General features: G+C 41.1%; 2 protein-coding genes across 2 annotated transcripts; one reads left to right on the top strand and one right to left on the bottom strand.

Annotated features, from left to right (window-relative positions):
• Window positions 1-293: 293 nt before the first annotated feature.
• On the top strand, window positions 294-16,378 carry sncaip (synuclein, alpha interacting protein). The gene is made up of 13 exons (XM_088993721.1): window positions 294-424; window positions 2,683-2,762; window positions 2,843-2,915; window positions 2,987-3,259; window positions 6,476-6,720; window positions 6,804-6,999; window positions 8,335-8,585; window positions 10,884-11,063; window positions 11,135-11,248; window positions 11,318-11,443; window positions 11,526-11,624; window positions 14,295-14,599; window positions 14,679-16,378. Exons 2-13 carry the CDS (start codon window positions 2,706-2,708, stop codon window positions 15,412-15,414), a joined length of 2,655 nt encoding a protein of 884 aa, XP_088849847.1. The 5' UTR covers window positions 294-424; window positions 2,683-2,705; the 3' UTR covers window positions 15,415-16,378.
• Window positions 16,379-20,688: 4,310 nt separating this feature from the next.
• rnf214 (ring finger protein 214) lies at window positions 20,689-24,315 on the bottom strand. The gene is made up of 6 exons (XM_088995195.1): window positions 24,081-24,315; window positions 23,130-23,377; window positions 22,857-22,990; window positions 21,646-21,874; window positions 21,357-21,554; window positions 20,689-21,285 (listed from the first exon to the last, which is right to left on the bottom strand). The coding sequence occupies exons 1-6, from the start codon at window positions 24,139-24,141 to the stop codon at window positions 20,746-20,748; spliced, it is 1,410 nt and encodes a 469-aa protein (XP_088851321.1). The 5' UTR covers window positions 24,142-24,315; the 3' UTR covers window positions 20,689-20,745.
• Window positions 24,316-24,351: the final 36 nt, after the last annotated feature.

Raw genomic sequence — 24,351 nt, 5'->3', positions numbered from 1 at the left:
TTGGTTTTAAACATCAATTGATCCAAAAATATGATTTTACATTTCTTTATTATTTTATCGTGCCTGTTTTACAGTGGACATCCATAACGAAAAACCAAGAGTCCCGTTGTCGTGTCAAATGGCAGCCAATTTGGCTTTGGACACCTCCTAAACATGCTTTACGGTGAAAAGAAATGCATTTTCTAAACGTAAACTCTTAAATCGGCGATTGCCAAGTGAACGTAAACGGCGGGGATTAAAATTGAAGAGTGATTGCTCTCTTCCGAGTTTCTCTATGAGGACAGATGTCAAAGTCTTTGTGCTGCTCTCGTCGCCCAGAAAAAAGAGAGAACTGGGGGTGGAGAGAATAAAGGAGGAAAAACACAACATTTGCATTTCAAGCTTCTCGTCAGCTTCTTTACTTCCGACCTTTCGCTCCGACCAGGTAATGTCTACACTTTAGCGTCTGCGCGTGTTTAAAAAATGTTACTTTCCACCCCCCTCTACGTTCACTTTCTCCCGTCGCCTCTTTTTCCAGCTGTCCGGCTAGCTTGATAGTTAGCAGGCTAGCTGAGGGGGTTCTCGGTTAGCGTCAATGGATGTTAATTAGCCTGCTCGCTCTGCTAATTAACCTCGGTTGAGCCGATGAAAAAAACACAACAAACTAGCTTTGTAATCACGTTAATACGCCATGAAGATCCAAAGTCATGCTAATACATATTCAAATAACAGCGTAGTTTTAGATCGATCTCTGATTCTGATCATTTATGTGCATTTTGGAAAATATATTTTTAAAAGTCAAATTTAAGATTTCTGTCTGTTTTATATGAAGTGTGATGCTTTCTGATTGTTCCTGAAGGCATCACGTCAAGCCGGGTGTTGCTTTCAAGGACAAAATGAAAAGAAAATACTGCTGCAATACTTTGCGTGTAAGCTCTCAGTCGTACAGGAGTGGTCCATTGATGAAAAGGTTTCTTCAGCCGTCATCTGTACTTCTTTGAAGGTGTCGGACGTTTTGCTTTCCACGATGCTTCTCGCTGACGAAGCATCTTGGAGAAGAAGCGAAACGTCCAACACCTTCAAAGAAGTACAGATGACGGCTGAAGAAACCCTTTCATCGAAGCAATACTTTTCTTTCGAGATTTCGTTTTAATATTTGCCTATTTGTTGTTTTAATGTGCGCGCAAAATAGAGGAAAACAGTGCCTGTTTCTTCTTTAGATCTATGATACCAAATTTGATTTGTTGACTTTGCTGTTTGTGTCCCATACTTTGGATTTTAAATCGCGCCTTAAATATACAGGTAACATCCGACTTACGACCCAGTTCCGTTCCGACCAAACGGTCATAAATCGAAATCCATTCAAAATGTTGAATAGCGACTCAGACGCTAAATACATGCCAACCCACGCCCCTCGATTTGCTTTGCGAGAGTGAGATGCCGGCTGGCTGGCCAAACTTGTCCTACGCGTTGCCGGCCTGCTAGGGCGTTGCGGTGCCAGGCGTAGAAGAAACAAATAAAAAAATAGGGTCTGGAGGTCATGGTCGTAAGTACGGCTGGTCGTAAGTCGGATGTTACCTGTACTTGATTTGAGCTAACTGTTGGTTTCCTGGTCCCAGTCCAGGACCTAAAAGACAAAAACCTGAACGCCACATGACTTGTGACTTTTGCTCACCAGGGGATTAGCATCACGCCCGGGATTAGCATAAAAATAGGGTCTGGAGGTCATGGTTGGTTGTAAGTACGGGTGGTCATAAGTACGTAAGTGGTCGTAAGTACGTAAGGTACCTACTGAGGTGCAGAGTACGTAAGGTCGTAAGTACGTAACATACGTATGGTCGTAAATTTGTAAGGTAAGTACGCAAGTAAGTAAATAGGGTCTGGAGGTCATGGTCGTAAGTATGGGTGGTCGTAAGTCGATCTGCTTGTAAGTCGGATGTTACCTGTACTTGATTTGAGCTAACTGTTGGTTTCCTGGTCCCAGTCCAGGACCTAAAAGACAAAAACCTGAACGCCACATGACTTGTGACTTTTGCTCACCAGGGGATTAGCATCGCGCCCGGGATTAGCATAAAAATAGGCTCTGGAGGTCATGGTTGGTTGTAAGTACGAGTGGTCATTAGTACGTAAGTGGTCGTAAGTACGTAAGGTACCTACTGAGGTTCGTCAGTACGTAAGGTCGTAAGTACGTAACATACGTATGGTCGTAAATTTGTAAGGTAAGTACGTAAGTACGCAAGTAAGTAAATAGGGTCTGGAGGTCATGGTCGTAAGTATGGGTGGTCGTAAGTCGATCTGCTTGTAAGTCGGATGTTACCTGTACTTGATTGAGCTAAGTGTTGGTTTCCTGGTCCCAGTCCAGGACATAAAACACAAAAACCTAAACGCCACATAACTTGTGACTTTTGCTCGCCAGGGGATTAGCATAATGTTGCAAGTGATTAGCTTGCGATGGTAGTCGTGTACTCCCAAGTGATTAGGTGGGGGAGGTGCTTGCTAATAGCGATTAGCATTCAGGAGGTGGAGAAACGAGGACTCGCTGGCATTGTTTTTTCTAATTTTTCTTTTTGACGATGTAGATGATAACGGTCGGCAAAGTCTCCATTTTGTTTTGTTCCTTCGAGCCTCCTCTGAACTGCGTTACTGCGTTACCCCTCCCCTCTCTCGTATTTTCGTGATGAATTCCGAAGATGTTGTGTCCAGGGTGGAGGTGATGACATGCCAAGATGGAGGTTCCTGAGTATTTGGACTTGGACGAGATCGACTTCTCGGATGACGCCGTGGTCAGTTTCACGCACGCCCAAGCGCTTTTCTGGATTTTCGGTTGGTCTCAAGATTTCATCACCTGCTTGTGTTATTTCAGTATTCCGTTTCATCCCTGAAGAACATTCCGGAATTGTCCAGACGGAACGACACTCAAGCGGAGGATAGAGCCGGTAGGTAACATGGTTGAGCGTCCAAGGCTAAGCTAACGCTAGCATTAACGTTATTCCTCCCTTTCCCGCAGCGCCGCCGATCAATTGGAGTCGCGGTGCGGCATCCCACGTGGGAATCAAACCCACGGGCGTGAATGAGGCACCCAGTAAGTTCCGTCCCGTGAAGCGGGTTTCTCCTCTCAAACATCATCCCGAGACCAGGGAGGAACCGACGGGATGGGACGTCAAGGACCAAGACCAGGAGGAGCGAGGAGCGGGTCGCACCGGGCCCCCCGCCAAGGACCGCAGACCGCCTTGTCATGTGACGGGAGGCAAAATGGTGGACAAAGCCGTCCTGGGTTTGTGTAAGTCAAGCGAGAACTTAACGTTGAAACTGCAAAATGTTGCTAGCTTAATGCTAACGTGTAATGCCAAATGCCATAGACGTGCTAACAGAAATGAGCGTAAATTGTGCGTGAATTCTAAAAATTGTCAACATTTTGAGCGTCCAGGTTGCTATGTCATTTTTGACATGCAGAAACTGCAAAATGTTGCTAGCTTAATGCTAACGTGTAATGCCAAATGCCATAGACGTGCTAACGGAAATGAGCGTAAATTGTGCGCGAATTCTAAAAATTGTCAACATTTTGAGCGTCCAGGTTGCTGTGTCATTTTTGAGATGCAGAAACTGCTAAATGTTGCTAGCTTAATGCTAACGTGTGATGCCAAATGCCATAGACATACTAACAGAAATTAGCGTAAATCGTGTGCGAATTCTAAAAATTGTCAACATTTTGAGCGTCCATGTTGCAGTGCCATTTTTGACACGCTAAATGTTGCTAGCTTAATGCTAACGTATAATGCCATAGACATGCTAACAGAAATTAGCGTGAATCCTAAGCAAATTCTAAAAATTGTGAACATTTTGAGCATCCATGTTGCTGTCATTTTTGACGTGCAGAAACTGCAAAATGTTGCTAGCTTAATGCTAACGTGTAATGCCAAATGCCATAGACGTGCTAACAGAAATGAACGTAAATTTTCCGTGAATTCTAAAAATTGTCAACATTTCGAGCGTCCAGGTTGCTGTGTCATTTTGAGATGCAGAAACTACTAAATGTTGCTAGCTGAATGCTAACGTGTGATGCCAAATGCCATAGACATGCTAACAGAAATTAGCGTAAATCGTGTGCGAATTCTAAAAATTGGCAACATTTTGAGCGTCCATGTTGCAGTGCCATTTTTGACACGCTAAATGTTGCGAGTTTAATTCTAACGAGTAATGCCATAGACATGCTAACAGAAATTAGCGTGAATCCTAAGCAAATTCTAAAAATTGTGAACATTTTGAGCATCCATGTTGCTGTCATTTTTGACATGCAGAAACTGCAAAATGTTGCTAGCTTAATGCTAACGTGTAATGCCAAATGCCATAGACGTGCTAACAGAAATGAACGTAAATTTTCCGCGAATTCTAAAAATTGTCAACATTTCGAGCGTCCAGGTTGCTGTGTCATTTTTGAGATGCAGAAACTGCTAAATGTTGCTAGCTGAATGCTAACGTGTGATGCCAAATGCCATAGACATACTAACAGAAATTAGCGTAAATCGTGTGCGAATTCTAAAAATTGTCAACATTTTGAGCGTCCATGTTGCAGTGCCATTTTTGACACGCTAAATGTTGCTAGCTTAATGCTAACGTATAATGCCATAGACATGCTAACAGAAATTAGCGTGAATCCTAAGCAAATTCTAAAAATTGTGAACATTTTGAGCATCCATGTTGCTGTCATTTTTGACGTGCAGAAACTGCAAAATGTTGCTAGCTTAATGCTAACGTGTAATGCCAAATGCCATAGACGTGCTAACAGAAATGAACGTAAATTTTCCGTGAATTCTAAAAATTGTCAACATTTCGAGCGTCCAGGTTGCTGTGTCATTTTGAGATGCAGAAACTACTAAATGTTGCTAGCTGAATGCTAACGTGTGATGCCAAATGCCATAGACATGCTAACAGAAATTAGCGTAAATCGTGTGCGAATTCTAAAAATTGGCAACATTTTGAGCGTCCATGTTGCAGTGCCATTTTTGACACGCTAAATGTTGCGAGTTTAATTCTAACGTGTAATGCCATAGACATGCTAACAGAAATTAGCGTGAATCCTAAGCAAATTCTAAAAATTGTGAACATTTTGAGCATCCATGTTGCTGTCATTTTTGACATGCAGAAACTGCAAAATGTTGCTAGCTTAATGCTAACGTGTAATGCCAAATGCCATAGACGTGCTAACAGAAATGAACGTAAATTTTCCGCGAATTCTAAAAATTGTCAACATTTCGAGCGTCCAGGTTGCTGTGTCATTTTTGAGATGCAGAAACTGCTAAATGTTGCTAGCTGAATGCTAACGTGTGATGCCAAATGTCATAGACATACTAACAGAAATTAGCGTAAATCGTGTGCGAATTCTAAAAATTGTCAACATTTTGAGCGTCCATGTTGCAGTGCCATTTTTGACACGCTAAATGTTGCTAGCTTAATGCTAACGTATAATGCCATAGACATGCTAACAGAAATTAGCGTGAATCCTAAGCAAATTCTAAAAATTGTGAACATTTTGAGCATCCATGTTGCTGTCATTTTTGACGTGCAGAAACTGCAAAATGTTGCTAGCTTAATGCTAACGTGTAATGCCAAATGCCATAGACGTGCTAACAGAAATGAACGTAAATTTTCCGTGAATTCTAAAAATTGTCAACATTTCGAGCGTCCAGGTTGCTGTGTCATTTTGAGATGCAGAAACTGCTAAATGTTGCTAGCTGAATGCTAACGTGTGATGCCAAATGCCATAGACATACTAACAGAAATTAGCGTAAATCGTGTGCGAATTCTAAAAATTGTCAACATTTTGAGCGTCCATGTTGCAGTGCCATTTTTGACACGCTAAATGTTGCTAGCTTAATGCTAACGTATAATGCCATAGACATGCTAACAGAAATTAGCGTGAATCCTAAGCAAATTCTAAAAATTGTGAACATTTTGAGCATCCATGTTGCTATGTCATTTTTGACGTGCAGAAACTGCAAAATGTTGCTAGCTTAATGCTAACCTGTAATGCCAAATGCCATAGACGTGCTAACAGAAATGAGCGTAAATTGTGCGCGAATTCTAAAAATTGTCAACATTTTGAGCATCCAGGTTGCTGTGTCATTTTTGAGATGCAGAAACTGCTAAATGTTGCTAGCTGAATGCTAACGTGTGATGCCAAATGCCCTAGACGTGCTAACAGAAATGAGCGTAAATTGTGCGCAAATTCTAAAAATTGTCAACATTTTGAGCGTCCATGTTGCAGTGCCATTTTTGGCACGCTAAATGTTGCTAGCTTAATGCTAACGTGTGATGCCAAATGCCATAGACATGCTAACAGAAATTAGCGTAAATCGTGTGCGAATTCTAAAAATTGTCAATATTGTGAGCGTCCCGGTTACGGTGTCATTTTTGACACGCAGAAACCGCAAAAGGATGCTAGCTCAGTGCTAATGTGTGATGCCAAATGCCATAGACGTGCTTGTTTCCGCCGCAGGCGCTAACCAGGGGGTCAACGGGGGTGTCCTGGGGGAGCTGGAGCACTACGACTTGGACATGGACGAGATCCTGGACGTACCGTTCATCAAGTCCTCCGGCCAGCAGATGTCGACGATGCCCAGGGCGCCCGACAAACGTCCGGTGGGCGTGGCCAACGTGGGCGGAGCCACGCTGGAGAGGCAACAAAGGCAAAACAGGAACAACAACATGGACGACGACGGGGGCAAGAACACGCCGGCGCAGGTGGACGCCCGTGCACGATCATGTGACACCAAGCAGGAACTCAAAGTCAACTGGTCTAGTTTTTTGTCCCTGTCCTCTTTCAGATGTGCGTCCTGTCCCCCTTGAAGTGGTCGGACTTGAGGAGGTCCAAGTCCCTGGATCCGGATCCGCAGCCCCTGGCTCGCTCTCAGTCCTCCGGAGGCTTCCATCATCATCTTCATCATCATCAGGAGGCGGTGCTGTCCTCTTCGTCTTCGCTGCTCAGCTGCTCCTCCTCACTGTCTTCCTTCCCCGAAGGAGGTCAGAACCGAATCGCGTCCAATCGTGGAGGGTCTTTGGAGCGTTTTCAACGTGAACAGGATTTGGAAACTACAGTGATACCTTGGCTTCCGAACTTAATTAGTTCCCAGACAGAGTGTGTAAGGCGAAAAGTGTTTATCCCAAAAAATAATTTCCCATAGGAGACCATTAAAATGAGAATAATCCGTTCCCAGGTCGCCGTAACACATCATTTTCTACTTTCTAATTTTCTAAGCCTTAAAACTACTCAAACTATACCTTATTTTTATGTATAATAAATGTGCTACGGTATTATAAAGAAATAAACTGTACTGTATAATCGATGAAAAGGTTTCTTCAGCCGTCATCTGTACTTCTTTGAAGGTGTCGGACGTTTCGCTTCTTATCCAAGAAACTTCGTCAGCAAACTAAAATCTTTTACCAGTAAAAGATTTTATAAACACCACTCCTGTACGACTGAGAGCTTACACAGATGTGTACTGTATAATAAAGTCGTTTTATTTACCTTTGTGCTGGTCTTTGATGGCTTGATGGAATGGAGTGTCCGGTTTCCTCAACATTAAACACTTGATGAGGAACGTAGCCTCCTTCTTTCACCATCTTGAGGAATGATCCCTTGTAGGTGCGATAATTTTACCTTGTTCCTCATCAATTATGTTCTGTTTAGCTGGGTTGATAGCTTTTTGCATCAAGTGTACAGATGGTTATTTGTGGAGCTTGATTAATGGGATATTTTAACCTTGCAGTCTCCACGCTGCCTTTGAACCATCAAGTTGAAACGAGTCCAAATTTCACTGTTTTCTATCCATTTTGTCGCTCTCTCTCTGTCGTCTTCCTGTCTCTTTAATGTTTAAACCACCTCCCCTCACTGCTGCGATCTTGACCAATCACGTGGCTTTAACCCAAGACTGGGGGCGGGCAATAAAGGACAAAAAAAAATGTCGGTGGCCATTTTCTTTTTTGGAGAATGGCTTCACTCTCTCTCTGTCTGTAACCCCCCCACATCCCCTCACCGATGCGTTCTTGACCAATCACGTGGCTTTAACCCAAGACTGGGGGCGAGGAATAGAGGACCAAAACAAGCCGGCTGCCATTTTCTTGTTAGGAGAACGGACTCGAAACATTACTCATTGTGGCAGCTCCGTGTGCATCCCGAAAAATAGTTTGTATGCCAAGGTAAAATTGTCATAAATTTAACGTTCATAAACTGAAAAGTTCGTAAACCAAAGCGTTCCTAAATGGAGGTATCACTGTATTCCGTCTTGTTTTCAACTGCCATACATCCTGACCCACTAAAAATGAATGGCGTGATCCAAATGTGCTCGTTTGACTTAGACAAGCTGCTGCCGGCCAGGGCCTATCCCGAAGCCCAGACCAGTCCCAACCAGGACCAGAGGCCGGTTCTGGAGCCTCCAGCGGGGGGCGCCGCCGCCATGTTGTTTCCCCTCCTGGCCAAGGACGCCGCTAAGCTGTGGAGCCCCCCGGCAGGACGGGCAGGACGGGTTGGGGGGTCCGAGGTGGACGAGGAAGTCAAGAAGAAGAACAACATCATCAACATCGTCAGGGAAGGTCAAATCTCGCTTCTGGTGAGACACTTTTTCTGTCTGTCTGTCTGTCTGTCTCTCTGTCCGTCTGTCCGTCTGTCTGTCTCTCTGTATTTCTTTCTTTCTGTATTTCTGTCTTTATGTATTTATGTATTTATCCATGGATTTATTGATGTATTTATTTATTGATTTATGTATTCATTATATAATTATTTGTGTTTATCTAGCTATGTATCCATTTATTTATCCAGTTATGTATTTATTTATTTACTCATGTCATTATTTGTATTAATCTATTTAGACATTTATTTATGTAGTTATTTATTTTTATTGATATTTATCTATTTTAGTTATCTATTTTTATCTAATTATTTTTAGTTATTTATGTATTTACTTATTTGTATTTGTATGTATCTATTTATCCAGTTATGTATTTATTAATTTACTTGTTTATCTTATTATCTGTATTCAACTATTTGTCCATTTATTTATAAAGTAATTCATTTTTATTGATATATTTATCTATTTACCTATATTTTGTATCTAATGTATGTATTTATTTATTTATTTATTTATTTATTTATTTATTTATTTATTTATTTATTTATCCAGTTATGTATTTATTTATTTACTTATGTTTATCCAATTATTTGTATTTATTTGCCCATTTATTTATGTAGTTATTCATTTTATTGATATATTAAACTATTTATTTACCTATATTTAGCATTTTATTTATTTATTTATTTATTTATTTAGTTATGTATGTATGTATTTATTTATTTATTTATTTATTTATTTAGTTATGTATTTATTTATTTATTTATTTATTTATTCATTTATTCATTTATTTATATTTATCTATACTTATCAATTTATTAATCCAGTTATGTAATTATTTATTTATTTATTCATTTATTTATTTTTATGTAATTATTTGTATTAATCTATTTAGCCATTTATTCATGTAGTTATTTATTTTTATTGATATTTGTCCATTTATCTATTTTGTATCTTATGTATGTATTTATGTATTTATTTATTATTTGTATTTATCTATCCATTTATTTATCCAGTTATGTATTTATTTATTTGCTTATGTTTATCTAATTATTTGTATTTATCTATTTGTCCATTTATTTATTTTATTGATATATTTATCTATCTATATTTTGTATCTTATTTATTTACTTATTTGCATTTATCTATTTATCCATTTATTTCTGTAGTTATTCAGTTTTTATTGATATATCTATCTATTTATGTATCTATCTATTTATGTATCTATATTTTTTATCTAATTTTTTTTTTCATCCATTTATTTATCTAATTATGTATTTATGTGTGTATTTATTTATTTATTATATAATTATTTGTATTTATCCATTTATTTATCGAATGAGGTATTTATTTATGTATTTATTTGTATCTAATTATTTTTATTGATATATTAATCTATTTACCTATATTTTGTATCTAATGTATGTATTTATTTATGTATTTATTTATTTATTTATTTATCCAGTTATGTATTTATTTATTTATTTACTTATGTTTATCCAATTATTTGTATTTATTTGCCCATTTATTTATGTAGTTATTGATATATTAATCTATTTATTTACCTATATTGTGCATTTTATTTATTTATTTATTTATTTATTTATTTATTTATTTATTTATTCATTCATTTATTTATATTTATCTATACTTATCAATTTAATCCAGTTATGTAATTATTTATTTATTCATTTATTTATTTTTATGTAATTATTTGTATTAATCTATTTAGCCATTTATGTATGTAGTTATTTATTTTTATTGATATTTATCTATTTATTTATCCATTTTGTATCTAATATATGTATTTATTTATTATTTGTATTTATCTATCCATTTATTTATCCAGTTATGTATTTATTTATTTGCTTATGTTCATCTAATTATTTGTATTTATCTATTTGTCCATTTATTTATTTTATTGATATATTTATCTATCTATATTTTGTATCTTATTTATTTACTTATTTGCATTTATCTATTTATTTCTGTAGTTATTCAGTTTTTATTGATATATCTATCTATTTATGTATCTATATTTTTTATCTAATTTTTTTCGTTATTCATGCATTTATTTATCTAGTTATGTATTTATTTATTTATTATATAATTATTTGTATTTATCCATTTATTTATCGAATGAGGTATTTATTTGTATCTAATTATTTTTATTGATATATTAATCCATTTATTTACCTAGTTTTTTATTTATTTGTCTTTTTTTTTTAATGTAATTATTTTTATTTATGCTGACGGTCAATTTTGTTTGGTTCCCGTCAGCCCCACCTGGCGGCGGACAACCTTTCGCTAATCCGCGACGAGTCGGGCAACAACCTCCTGCACGTGTCGGCGTCGCAGGGCCACGCCGAGTGCCTTCAGCATCTCACCTCGCTGATGGGCGAAGACGGCCTGAACGAGCGCAACAGCGTGCAGCTCACGCCCGCCGGCCTCGCTGTCAAGGTCCGTGCGCCTCGCCCGATTATTGTTTATTTTTGCTTTTGATGCACCCGTGGACATTTTTGCGGGTGTAGAACGGCCACCTGGAGTGCGTGCGCTGGATGGTGAGCGAGACGGAGGCCATCGCCGAGCTTAGCTGCACCAGGGAACACCCCAGCTTGATCCACTACGCCGCTCGCTACGGGCAGGTAGCTAGCGTGCTTGCGATCGCTAGCTTCTTGCGATTCCTCCCGATGTGGCGGCTTTTATGCGTGCAGGAGAAGGTGTTGCTGTGGCTGCTTCACTTTATGCAGGAGCAGGCCATCTCTCTGGATGAGGTGGACCACAACGGCAACACGGGGGTCCACGTAGCCGCGCACTACGGACATCTTACCTGTATACAGGTACTCGCGCGCGCTAGCTCGCACATAGCGGATAAGCTAAAGTCGGACTGAGCTGAATTTTGAACGGGTTTTGTGCGGATAGACGCTGGTGGAGTACGGCTCCAACGTGACGGTGTCCAACCAGCAGGGCGAGCGGCCGTCGCAGCTGGCCGAACGCCAAGGTCACGGCCCGTGCGCGTGTGTCTGGTGTTTGTGTGTGTTTGTTTGGACTTGTGTGTGTGTGTGTGTGTGTGTGTGTGTCTTTGTTTGTTGGTTCGTGTGTGTGTGTTTGTATATTTGTGTGTGTTTATGTATTTGTGTGTGTGTGTGTGTGTGTGTGTTTGTTTATTTGTTTGTGTGTGTGTTTGTATTTGTGTGTATGTGTGTGTGTGTGTGTGTGTGTGTGTGTGTGTGTGTGTGTCTTTGTTTGTTGGTTCGTGTGTGTGTGTTTGTATATTTGTGTTTGTTTATGTATTTGTGTGTGTGTGTGTGTTTGTATATTTGTGTTTTTAACTGTGTATGTTTGTGTGTGTGTTTTTTTGTTTTTTGTGGTTTGTTTGTATATGTGTTTGTTTGATTGTGTGTGTTTGTTTGTGTGTTGTATTTGTCTGTTTCTTGGTTTGCTGGTTTGTTAATGTGTGTGTGCGCGTGTTTGTGTGTTGTTTTTGTGTGTTTGTTTCTTTGTTTGTTGGTTTGTTAATGTGTGTCTGTTTGTGTGTTTGTTTTCGTGTGTCTTTGTTTATTTGGTTGTGGGTTTATGTATTTGTTTATGTGCGTTTGTATATTTGTGTGTTTGTTGGATTGTTTGTTTGTGTGTCGTTTTTGTGTGCCTTTATTTGTTTCTGGGTTTGTGTATTTGTTTGTGTGTGTTTGTATATTTGTGTGTTTGTTTGATTGTTTGTTTGTTTGTGTGTTTGTATATTTGTGTGTTTGTTTCTTTGTTTGTGTGTGTTTGTTTGTATATTTGTGTGTTTGTTGGCATGTTTGTTTGTATATTTGTGTGTTTGTTTGATTGTGTGTGTTTGTTTGTGTGTTGTATTTGTCTGTTTCTTTGTTTGCTGGTTTGTTAATGTGTGAGTCTTTGTGTGTTGTTTTTGTGTTTGTTTCTTGGTTTGTTGGTTTGTTAATGTGTGTCTGTTTGTATATTTGTGTGTTTGTTTGATTGTTTGTGTGTGTGTGTGTTTGTATATTTGTGTGTTTGTTTCTTTGTTTGTGTGTGTTTGTTTGTATATTTGTGTGTTTGTTTGATTGTGTGTGTTTGTTTGTGTGTTGTATTTGTCTGTTTCTTTGTTTGCTGGTTTGTTAATGTGTGAGTCTTTGTGTGTTGTTTTTGTGTTTGTTTCTTGGTTTGTTAATGTGTGTCTGTTTATATATTTGTGTGTTTGTTTTTGTGTGTCTTTGTTTATTTGTTTGTGGGTTTATGTGAGTTTGTATATTTGTGTGTTTGTTGGATTGTTTGTTTGTTTGTGTGTCGTTTTTGTGCGCCTTTATTTGTTTCTGGGTTTGTGTGTGTTTGTATATTTGTGTGTTTGTTTGATTGTTTGTGTGTGTGTTTGTTTCTTTGTTTGTTTGTGTGTGTTCGTCTATTTGTGTGTTTGTTTCTTTGTTTGTTGGCATGTTTGTTTGTATATTTGTGTGTTTGTTTGATTGTGTGTGTTTGTTTGTGTGTTGTATTTGTCTGTTTCTTGGTTTGCTGGTTTGTTAATGTGTGCGTGTTTGTGTGTTGTTTTTGTGTGTTTGTTTCTTTGTTTGTTGGTTTGTTAATGTGTGTCTGTTTGTATATTTGTGTGTTTGTTTTTGTGTGTCTTTGTTTATTTGTTTGTGGGTTTGTGTGAGTTTGTATATTTGTGTGTTTGTTGGATTGTTTGTTTGTTTGTGTGTCGTTTTTGTGCGCCTTTATTTGTTTCTGGGTTTGTGTATTTGTTTGTGTGTGTTTGTTTGATTGTTTGTGTGTGGGTTTGTTTCTTTGTTTGTGTGTGTGTTTGTATATTTGTGTTTTTTTTTATTGTTTGTGTGTGTGTTTGTTTGTGTGTGTTTGTGTATTTGTGTGTTTGTTGGCATGTTTGTTTGTATATTTGTGTGTTTGTTTGTGTGTTGTATTTGTCTGTTTCTTTGTTTGCTGGTTTGTTAATGTGTGAGTCTTTGTGTGTTGTTTTTGTGTTTGTTTCTTTGTTTGTTGGTTTGTTAATGTGTGTCTGTTTGTATGTTTGTGTGTTTGTTTTTGTGTGTATTTGTTTATTTGTTTGTGGGTTTATGTATTTGTTTATGTGCATTTGTATATTTGTGTGTTTGTTGGATTGTTTGTTTGTTTGTGTGTCGTTTTTGTGCGCCTTTATTTGTTTCTGGGTTTGTGTATTTGTTTGTGTGTGTTTGTTTGATTGTTTGTGTGTGGGTTTGTTTCTTTGTTTGTGTGTGTGTTTGTATGTTTTGTTTGTTTTTTTTTGTTTGTGTGTGTGTGTTTCTTTTGTGTGTGTGTTTTGTGTGTTTTGTGTGTTTGTTGTTTGTTTGTTTGTTTTTGTGTTTGCTTGTGTGTGTTTGTTTGTGTGTTGTATTTGTGTATTTGTTTTTTTGTTTGTTTGTTTGTTTGTGTGTGTTTGTTTTTGTGTTTTTTGTGTTTTTGTGTTTGTTTGTGTGTGTTTGTTGGTTTGTGGTTTGTGTGTGTGTGTTTGTGTGTGTTTTGTTTGTGTGTTGTTTTTGTGTGTCTTTGTGTGTTTGTTTTGTGTGTGGGTGTTTGTGTGTTGTTTTTGTATTGTTTTGTGTTTGTTTTGTGTGGATGTTGTTGTTTTTGTTTGTGTGTTTGTTTTTGTGTGCTTTGTTTATTTGTTTGTGGGTTTGTGTGTGTTTGTATATTTGTGTGTTTGTTTGATTGTTTGTGTGTGTGTTTGTTTATTTGTTTGTGTGTGTGTTTGTATATTTGTGTTTTTTTTTGATTGTTTGTGTGTGTGTTTGTTTCTTTGTTTGTGTGTGTTTGTTTGTGTATTTGTGTGTTTGTTTGATTGTGTGTTGTTTTTGTGTGTCTTTGTTTGTTTATTTGTTTGTATATTTGTGTTTGTTTGCTTGTTTGTGTTTCTTTGTGTATTATATGTCTGTGTGTGTATGTTTGTATATTTGTGTGTGTTGCAGACAAGCAGCTGAGAAGGCAACACTGCAGAAACAACTACTCAAACTTGACACCAGGTATCTCTTGAACACACGCACATGCACACAAACACACAAAAGCGTTGTGTATCCATCCAACGCGTCGCCCCCCCATCAGTTTGCCATCGGGCGCGGAGGGCTGGCCCGAGATGATGCTGAGCGCGGAGGGGACGTCCACGGACGGCGATTGGCTGGTGCGTCAGGAGGCGGGGCTGCGGAAAGACACTTGCGATGCGTCCAAGGGCGGGGCCACCGCCCGGGACGCCGCGCGTCGAAGCGCTGGCCCGGCGTCGACGGAGAAACGCGAGCAGAAGCTGGCGCGCTTGAAGCAGATGATGCAACGCTCGCTGAGCGAATCGGATTCCGATGCCCCCACCAAAGCCGATAGGCCCACGCACCTGCCCGTCAACGACGACGAGCCCGCCTCCAAGCACCTCCACCTCATCATGAGGAAGCACCTCCCTTCGCCCGACAAGAAGTGCATCGCCAAGCCGCTCAATGGCGGCGAAGCCGGCGACGGCGACCCCGATGCCCTTCCCAAGATGGCCGCCACCAGCCCCAAGAGTGCCCTCAAGTCGCCGTCGTCTCGCAGGAAAACGGCGCACAGCCTCAAGCTAAGGGTGACCTTCAATGAGCAGCTGCACCAGGAGGCGGAGCCTGGTAAGGCGGAGCCTAGCAAGGCGGAGCCTAACAAGGCGCTGCCCGTGGCCGCCGGAAACTCGGAGGTCAAGAGACCTTTCGTGGCGCTCAGGTCCATCTTGGAGACCCTCAGCGGAAACACAAACAACAACAACAACGCACACAACACGACACAGCAACAGCACAAGAACAAGAACAAAAGCACCAATGCGTGAACACGTTTTGTCACCGACGCCTAAACACTTTTTGGTTTTCTTTTTTAACTCTTTCACTGCCAGACGATGTGCCAAAAATCAATCAATTCCCAAGTTATATGCGTCTGGAGTTATCTGAACTTGAAGTTGGGGCAACTGTACAAAATACAATACACACATTGATTTATATAGCGACGGAACTGTAACAAAGCGCTAACATGGAAAAAAGGCAAATGCCGCCCCCTTGTGGAAAACATTGCTAGAGGTCTGACGCGCTATCTCGGCGCTCTACGTCATATTTTCAATTCTCGAATAAATTTGCGAATGAGTTAATCATCACACACTTGTTTCATGATGTTACTTTTTTTTTTTAAACACAACTTTATTTAAATCTGTTTCTGTGACAATACGATTTGGGTGGGGGGTGTGGTCATTTTCCTTTCGAAATATTTTAGCAACAAGCAATCATGTGACCTGTCTCTATGGCAACATCGTTTTCATGACAGTTTGACGTCACTTATTTTTAATTTCATTTTCAATCAGATTATCGTGACTTTTTGTTCCGCATCCTGTCTCAACAAAAAGAACGCATCATCATATTACGTCATTATTGCAGCAAAATGGATTTCTTTCATATGACCCGTTTTGGTATTGAAGTCATTTCCTGCTTGATATATTGCCATAGCAACAACACTTAATTCTTAAAGTCCCCATTGCTTATATATTTTTCTACATAACTTCCCTGTCTCCATCGTGTGCCACCTGGTAGAGCCCATCGTACTCACTACTGTACATGTTTTCCGCTAGGGGGCAGCGTTGAGCCCAACTGAGTATCGCAGATGTTTTTTTTTTGTTGTATAACAAAATGAAATGACGTCACTGACGCAGGTGTTTTCAAGTCCTCAAAATGAAGCAAATGAGGTGAAATCTTGCACCTTTTTTATATACCCAAAACATATTAAAGGTTTATTTTGATTTGTCATTACTTAATTTATTACAGACTGTTTGACGCTATCAGGCTGGCTGTTTGTCACGTTATCTTGTTGGTATCATGCCGGTAAGTAATTTGTTGACATTTCACTTGGGTGACCCCGATGCCCCCCCCAAGATGGCCGCCACCGGCCCCAAGAGCGCCCTCAAGTAAGGGTCGACCTATTAGCTTTTAGTTTGTATGACAAACTCATGTTTCAGTAATCATAAAGTAACTATTTAATATATATTTCCATATAAGCGTCCATATATTATTATACATATTTATTTATATTATTATATATTATATTATATACTAGCATATCTTACACTCTGTGACACCATTTTCCAATTGGGTTTAGCTTGTCAACATTTAGCTAGTATGAGTCACTCTTAATATTTACTAATATATTAACATAAAGCATTGAATTTGTGTAGTTCTGTTTAGGTTAGCATTCAACCTTTGCAACTTGTTATTGTTAGTGCCGATTAGCATGCAGCCTTTAACTTGTTACAATGATACCTCAGCTTACGAATTTAATTGGTTCCCAGAAAGTGTGTGTAAGGTGAAAAGTTCGGCTTCCAAACATTTTTTTCCCATAAGAAACCATTAAAATCAGAATAATCCGTACCTAGGTCCCCATAAAACATAATTTTACACGAAATAAGCCTTAAAATTACACAAAATAGAGGTTATTTTATGTATAATAAATGTGCTATTGTATTGTAATTAAACAAATAAACTGTACTCTATAATAAAGTTATTTCATTGACCTTTGTGATGGTCGTTGATGTAATTGCCTCTTGATGATATCCAAGTGAAGTTGCCGTGCTTTCTCGGCGATAATACCCTCACTCACACTGTCCCTTGCTATCTGATTTTCGTTAATCCAAATCAACAGAAGTTTTTCAACCTCTTCTATTGCCTGAGACCGTTGCTTAGGCAACACAGAAACACCTTTAGCCACACGTAGCAACTTAGCGTATTGGTACTGGGATGCTAAGTCACACAAACGCACACCTCATTGGTGTTTTTCGCTGATCTTCTTCTGCTCGACCGTCATTTTCTTTTGTGTCCTCTTCGGCTTAACACTAGCCTGTGGTGGGGTCTTTTTCGCTCCCATAATAGCAAAAGTACTCTACTCGATAACAAACCACGTCTGCACTCAAAGAAAGTGGGTGTGGAAAACTAGTCTGCCCGCCACCGTGGCGCTGTTTGACCGTGTGGTTTGGCATTCTTCCGCCGAAAACTACTCGGCCAGCCATTGTGGCGCTCCATGTGTTTCTCGAAAACTAGTTTGTATGCCAAGATTATATTCTCGCGAATTTAATGTTAGTAAAGTGAAAAGTTCGTAAGCTAAAGCGTTTGTAAGCCGAGGTATCACTGTACGTGGTCTCTTAAGTGATGTTCAATCGATGAGGTTGAATTTATCACTTTGACGTGTGCGCAACAGCCCCCCCCCCCCGGACCCCCGGTGTCGATGTCGAAAACTAGCATGCTCTTTTTTGTCCCCTCTCGCTAAAGCTCGTTTGGCTAATTGTCACGTTTCATATTCGCCATTAGGCCAGCACCCATTAGACCCCCCCGTGGGAATGGGGAGGGTCAGTCAGGGGGTGGCATCAAAGGCCAATTTGCCAGGCAGACATCATCAATCGAGCCTCGTAAGTGGATCTTTTTGACGCCTTTTAAACGAGCGCAGAGCTCAAGCTGATCGGCGCATCCATCTCCGGCATTTAGTGGCTTAGCAAAACTCTCGGTGGACTTTTCAAAGATTTGTGTCGGTGAAAACATTTTTCACTCTGAGTGCAAAAAGATTGGAGTTCAGTTTTCACTTTATGATCCGGCAGCAGGGCCGAGTTTGCTAATCGTTGGCTAGCCGCGAACGGATGATGACGACGACTCATCACCACATGACCGCAAAGTCAATAAAGCCTCTCATACCAATGCTAATGTGGCTAGCTGCTAAACTGGATACATGTTAAAATGTTGCTCCTAAAATCTATTAGCTATCTAGCTGGCTACCTAGCTAGCTATCTATTAGCTATCTGTCTGGCTACCTAGCTAGTTATGTATTTGCGATCTGTTTTCTGTCTGTTAGCTATCTGGCGGGCCAACTGGCTATCTAGCTAGCTATCTATTAGCTCTCTGGTTAGCTAGATATCTGTTAGATAGCTATTAGCTAGCTGGCTAGCTTTCTATCTATTTGAGTTATTCCGGGTTGAGTGAACACTGGCGCGTGTGGCTGCCGCTGCTCACCGTTGGAAAAAAAACTTATCCTGTGACTGGAAAGTGACTTTGAGAGTTTTGAAAGGCGCTTAGAAATGAAATGTTTTATTATTATTATTATATTTTTAAAAATGGAGGTCGTGGTCGTAAGTATGAGTGGTCGTAAGTCGAGCTGGTCGTAAGTCGGATGTTATAATAAAAATAATACATTTCATTTTTAAGCGCCTTTCAAAGCTCTCAAGTACACTTTACAGTCGTTACCTGTACATGGAAAAAATCCCTGCGCTAATTGTTGCTAACCACGTATGCTAAATGCCAACAGGTCTTAACAAGTGCAAAATTGCAGCTTATTTTCGGATGATTTGATTGGTTTTACGTTCAGCAAGGGCGGTACTTTGTTTGAAGGTCTGGTGAGGCGCGGGGGGCGAAGGCGGGGGGGGGGCATATAGATTTTCCCGTCTGTTTTTTTTGTATTTATGTGCTACTGTTAGCCAGTCAATCACATTTAATTGACAGCTCTGGGCTGGGGGGGCCGACCTGGGATGACGGGACTTTAATGTCGGGTGGGGGTAGGGGGGGAGGGGTACAATGAACCGAGTGCCCCCTCTTCCTCTGCCGTCAACAGCATTAATTGATGTAACCCGGGCCATGATGGATGCTCATCAAAACAACCTTTCAGAAAAAGTCGTTAAGGAAACGCAAAAAAAAGCCGCCAAGTTCCAGCAGGGGGCAGCGTCCAACCGCCATTTTGTTCCTGGCTAAAGGCCTTTAGGGATGCGGTTTGTCGGCTGTCGCGTCACGCGGTCGATTGCGGTTGACGGCGAGCATGAGAACACCTTGTTAGCGTTATTTCCGCTACTCCCGCTGGACGCTGCTAAACTACGGCGAGATACCCCCATTGCCGCCAGATCGACCGCTGCGACTCTGAGACGCTGTTAAGCGGGTGGAAGAATGGCAGGACAACGGCTAGCTTTTTATTCTTCCCATGTCCTACGTTTGATGCTAGCGCTGACTAATGCTAATCAAACGTCACATCATTTGTTAACATGTTAATGTAGTGTAAATACTGGTAGTGGCAAGCTTAATGTGACACGTTAATGAGTTTGAATCCCTAGCTAAACGCCAAGATAGCAGGTGAATGCTAACATAAGGTTTAACATAACATTTTCAAATATGTCATCCATTGAAGGTGCCCCTTATAATGCGGTGCACTTTAGATATGGAAAATGTTTTTAAATGTCATTCTCAACCCCAAATTTGAGTGATTGCATCAGTTAGCTACCTAGCTGGCTATATGGCTAGCTACCTAGCTGGCTATCTACCTAGCTTGCTATCTATTTGCTATCTGGCTGGCTCGCTGGCTATCTATTAGTTATACAGCTATCTAGCTGTCTATCTATTAGCTATGTATTGGCTAGCTATTAGCTAGCTAGCTTTCTATCCATTTGAGTTACTTCTGGGTTGAGTGAACGCTGGCACGTGTGGCTGCCGCTGCTCACCCACAGAAAAACTTATCCTGTGACTGAAAAGTGACCTTGAGAGTTTAGAAATGAAATGTATTATTATCAGCTGAAGAGTAACTTTCCCCCCAAAATTATACGTAAACTTCACAATGGGGAGCCACAAGCTAAAGACATTAGCCAAACATTTAGTAGCCAGAGAAGATCAAAAAATCAAATAGCTCAATGAAATTTGCCGCCACGATAGAGCCATCTGTGCTAGCTCAATGCTAACAATCTTAGCATTAAATGGATTAGCCTTTTAGTCGCGCAGTGGGGAAATTTACATTTCACAGCAGCAAAGTGATGAAAGTAAGAAGTTCTAGATGGTAGGAGAGATCAATACGTCCTTTTCACCAGTCGTCATGGTGAAATATGCACGACTGCTACAAGCTAAATGTTAAAAGCAAACACCAAGCTGTAGCATGCATTGACCAAAACAGATAGTCTCACATCTCCTGTCCCATGTCAATCCGCTTCAATTCCAAGCTGCGATCGATCCATGGAATAATCCAAAAACTAGCTAATGCTAGCTTAGCTACGAAACCAACACAAAGACATTCTTTAAAATAATTTTAATGGAAAAAAAAATCAAAATGATCTTCAGGAAAAAAAACATGCCCGCCAATTAATATTTCAATGCTAAGCTAACAAGCATTAGCGCGTTGACCGAGCGGGACAGAAAGGGCACGAGTTCTTCCCGCTGGACTGGATCCATTGGCGGACGCAGTCCCCGTGAATGGCGTGGGGGCAAGTGAACGGATGCCGGTTTTCGGGGTCCAAGACCTTCTGGCACATCAGGCACAATTTGGGGGGCGACGGCGCCCTGTGCGCGAGACCCCGTGCTAGCGCCAGGGCTACCTCATCGCCCAACTGCGCCACCGAAATGCCCACCAGTGTCCCACGGGCGCTTTTCACCTGCTGCAGCAGATGCGTCAGCTGCGTCCTGGTGCATTGTGGGAAGCGAGCGCCCAGCTTGTCCAGCACCTCGTCCAGGGCAGTGGGACAGGCGGTGGTCGGGGTGGATGGAACCGAGTATGCGGGCGGTGCCGGGATCGAACTGGCGTACTGCGGGTGGAGTGGGGGCGGAGCATAGCCAAGCAGGTGGGGCTCAGGGGGCGTGTCGTACTGAGGCGCTAGGTGGGATAGCGCCCCGAGATTGTGGGACGCTATCATCTGTCTGAAATTCAGCTCGGCCTGGGGCGGGACCAAGAGAAAATATCAAAGGCGTTGACGTCAAGTACAAACTAGAAGGGCGTGGCGGTTACCATGGGAATGTGCGGCAGTGCCGGCAGGTCGATGCGCGGGAGGGATTCCAACTCGCGTCCTTCCTGCAAGCGCGCCAGAACCTCCTGGAATGGCTTCTCAAAGTCCGCTTGGCGCTTTCGCACCACCGCCTCCTTAGTCGCCCAGCTCGCCTTCTCCTGGCGATGGGCCGGTCCCAGCGACGACACGTACTGGGACAGCTGTAAAACGTTAGCATGTCGCCGCTGATTAGCATTTGGCTAATGACTGCTAGTGCCTTGCACATGATAGCGGTCTCCCGGAAGCCGCTACCTCTGTTAGCCAGGCCTGTATGCGCTCCACGGCAACGTCTCGTTGCGCCTCCACGGCGCTGACCTGGTCTTGCAAAGCGCGACTTTCGGCGTCGTGGGCTTCCTGCCTTATTTTCTCGGTTTCCTTCTTGAGATGATCCAGCTCCTCCTGCCAGCATCGCTGTTCCTCATCCTGCTCCCGCATTAGCGCAGATAGCTTGGCGGCGCTCTCCTGCAGTTCCTTGGAGAGCCTGCGGCAAACAGCTAGCCGTTTTAGTGACAAGCAGCTACAATGATACCTCAGCTTACAAATGCTTTAGCTCAGGAACTTTTCGCCTTACGACATTAAATTTGCGAGAATATAGTCTTGGCTGACGAACTAGTTTTCGGCGTACAAACCAAACCACACGGTGGCAGACCGACTAGTTTTCGGCAGATGAACACCAAAGCACACAGTCGAACAGCGCCACGGTGGCTGGCGGACTAGTTTCCATCACCCACTTTCTTTGAGTGCAGACGTGGTTTGTTATCAAGTGGAGTACTTTTGCTATTTTGGACACAAAAGAAAATGACGGTCGAGCAGAAGAAGGAGATCATCGAAAAACACCAACGAGGTGTGCGTTTGTGTGACTTAGCGTCTCAGTACCAGTACGCTAAGTTGCTACGTGTGGCTAAGGGTGTTTTTGTGTTGCCTAAGCAACGGTCTCAGGCAATAGAAGAGGTTGAAAAACTTCTGTTGATTTGGATTAACGAAAATCAGATAGCAAGGGACAGTGTGAGTGAGGGTATTATCGCCGAGAAAGCACGGCAACTTCACTTGGATATCATCAAGAGGCAACTACATCAACGACCATCACAAAGGTCAATGAAATAACTATTATAGAGTACAGTTTATTTGTTTAATTACAATACAATAGCACATTTATTATACATAAAATAACCTCTATTTTGTGTAATTTTAAGGCTTATTTTGTGTAAAATTATGTTTTATGGGGACCTAGGAACGGATTATTCTGATTTTAATGGTTTCTTATGGGAAAAAAATGTTTGGAAGACGAACTTTTCACCTTACACACACTTTCTGGGAACCAATTACATTCGTAAGCTGAGGTATCGCTGTAATTATCTAACCATTCATTCACAGTATTGAGTTGATGTTTAGCATTCAACATCTCGTCGGTGATCCTCTGTTTTTAGCAGACAAGCTAACAAGCACAGAATGTCAATCCATACCTGTTCCTGTCATCCTCTGCACGGTTCTTCTCCGCACAGGCTTCCTGCTTCTTACACATGTAGTTCTTGCGTGTGCTTTTGGAGTTATTGAGCTGTAGCTTCACTCGTAGCGTGTCCAGCTTCTCCAGCTGAACCTGCACCAACAAAAAAAATCAGCTTTTGTTAGCATTCAGCTCCTGACAAGTGTTGAGCTCCTTTTGTTTACGTCGAGTTAGCATATTGCATTTTAGCTGCTGACACCCGAACGTGAGCGTGTCACACTTAACCACTGACCTGATGCTGCCGGGTGGTGTCGGCTCTCTTTTTTAGCAGCTGCGCCGTCTTCTTTTGCCGCTCAGCATCCTCGCGTTGCCACTCCTTGTCCATGATGGCGTAATCTTCCGCTAGCTTGTCACCAGACTTCAACATGAGCGCCATTTGCTCCTCCCAGTCAGCTGCCATGTTGACGCCGGCGTCGGACATCGCGATGCCATCCGATGTCACGCCGTCTGTCTGCACTGATTTCTCAAGCTTGATGATGCCTGTTTTGAGAAGAGCGTCTTAGCATTGCGCCTGCCAACGATTAGCCTGTGTGAGTAGTTGAGTGGTAATTTGCATATTACATTTGCCCTATGAGCCACATATGAGTTCTTCCTGCAGGTTAAAAACCCGAAATGTCCCCTTGCTTTGTAGCAATCATCACCTTAAATGCTCAATTGCTGTTTCATTAAAAAAAATATCACATGCTTCATTGTACATTTTAACGTGATCAGTTGTGAAAAGGACAAAGAAATAAACATGTTAACGTTTTGTGAAAATGTTTACATTTAACAGTTAAAATACAGGTTTAATTTTCATTTTCGGTCGTTTTTATGGGAATGTAAAGTTACTAATGGTGAGTAGTTTTACTTTATTTGAATGTCACTGTGCCGATGACCATTTTATATTTGAGTAGTCGTGCGTTTGATTACTTCCGGGTTGAGTGAACGCCGGCCCGACTCGCGCTGCCCACTGGCAAAAAAACATTTTTGTTCTAATCCTGTGACTGTAAAGTGTTCTTGAGCGTTTTGAAAGTCGCTTATGAATAAAATGTATTATTATTATTACTACCCTCCCAAAAGTCAGACACGCAGACCGAATTGAGGCTACGCCAGTTTGTTATTGTTTTGCCGATTGCGGAAGTCAAAATTGGGACGTTTTATCGCGATAACGAGGACATTTACGTGAATAGTGTGCACACATTACCTTGCGCGGTTTCATTCTCAAACGACACCGACTTTTCGATAGTTTCCAGGTTAGCATCCATGCTTACAAAATATAGCCTTTGTTTTCCCAGTCGGGGTCGTTTTCTATGCGTGAGTACTTAACGGCTACCAGTCCTGCTGATTTGTCCTGTGAAATAACGTGACATCGTACACTTTCGAGCTACGATTAATTCGCACTGGGAAACAAAGTCAACAAATCCTTTCGTTTCTCGCTCTTCCTCGTTAGCCAAGTCATTTCCGGTCACATGACC

This window comes from Hippocampus bargibanti, linkage group LG04 (assembly GCF_051943395.1).
Source record: "Hippocampus bargibanti isolate YZ-2025 linkage group LG04, ASM5194339v1, whole genome shotgun sequence".
NCBI classification, from domain to species: domain Eukaryota; kingdom Metazoa; phylum Chordata; class Actinopteri; order Syngnathiformes; family Syngnathidae; genus Hippocampus; species Hippocampus bargibanti.
This window is presented reverse-complemented; position numbering and strand designations above follow the sequence as displayed.

Excerpts from the sequence above, each read along its gene's own strand:
- sncaip (XM_088993721.1), top strand. The coding sequence starts at position 2,706 with ATGGAGGTTCCTGAGTATTTGGACTTGGACGAGATCGACTTCTCGGAT. Across the intron at positions 8,586-10,883 it reads AAGGTCAAATCTCGCTTCTG|CCCCACCTGGCGGCGGACAA; the intron begins GTGAGACACTTT and ends GGTTCCCGTCAG. Across the intron at positions 14,600-14,678 it reads CTACTCAAACTTGACACCAG|TTTGCCATCGGGCGCGGAGG; the intron begins GTATCTCTTGAA and ends CCCCCCCATCAG.
- rnf214 (XM_088995195.1), bottom strand. The coding sequence starts at position 24,141 with ATGGATGCTAACCTGGAAACTATCGAAAAGTCGGTGTCGTTTGAGAAT. Across the intron at positions 21,875-22,856 it reads GCAGAGGATGACAGGAACAG|GCTCTCCAAGGAACTGCAGG; the intron begins GTATGGATTGAC and ends TGTTTGCCGCAG. Across the intron at positions 21,286-21,356 it reads CACTGCCGCACATTCCCATG|GCCGAGCTGAATTTCAGACA; the intron begins GTAACCGCCACG and ends GTCCCGCCCCAG.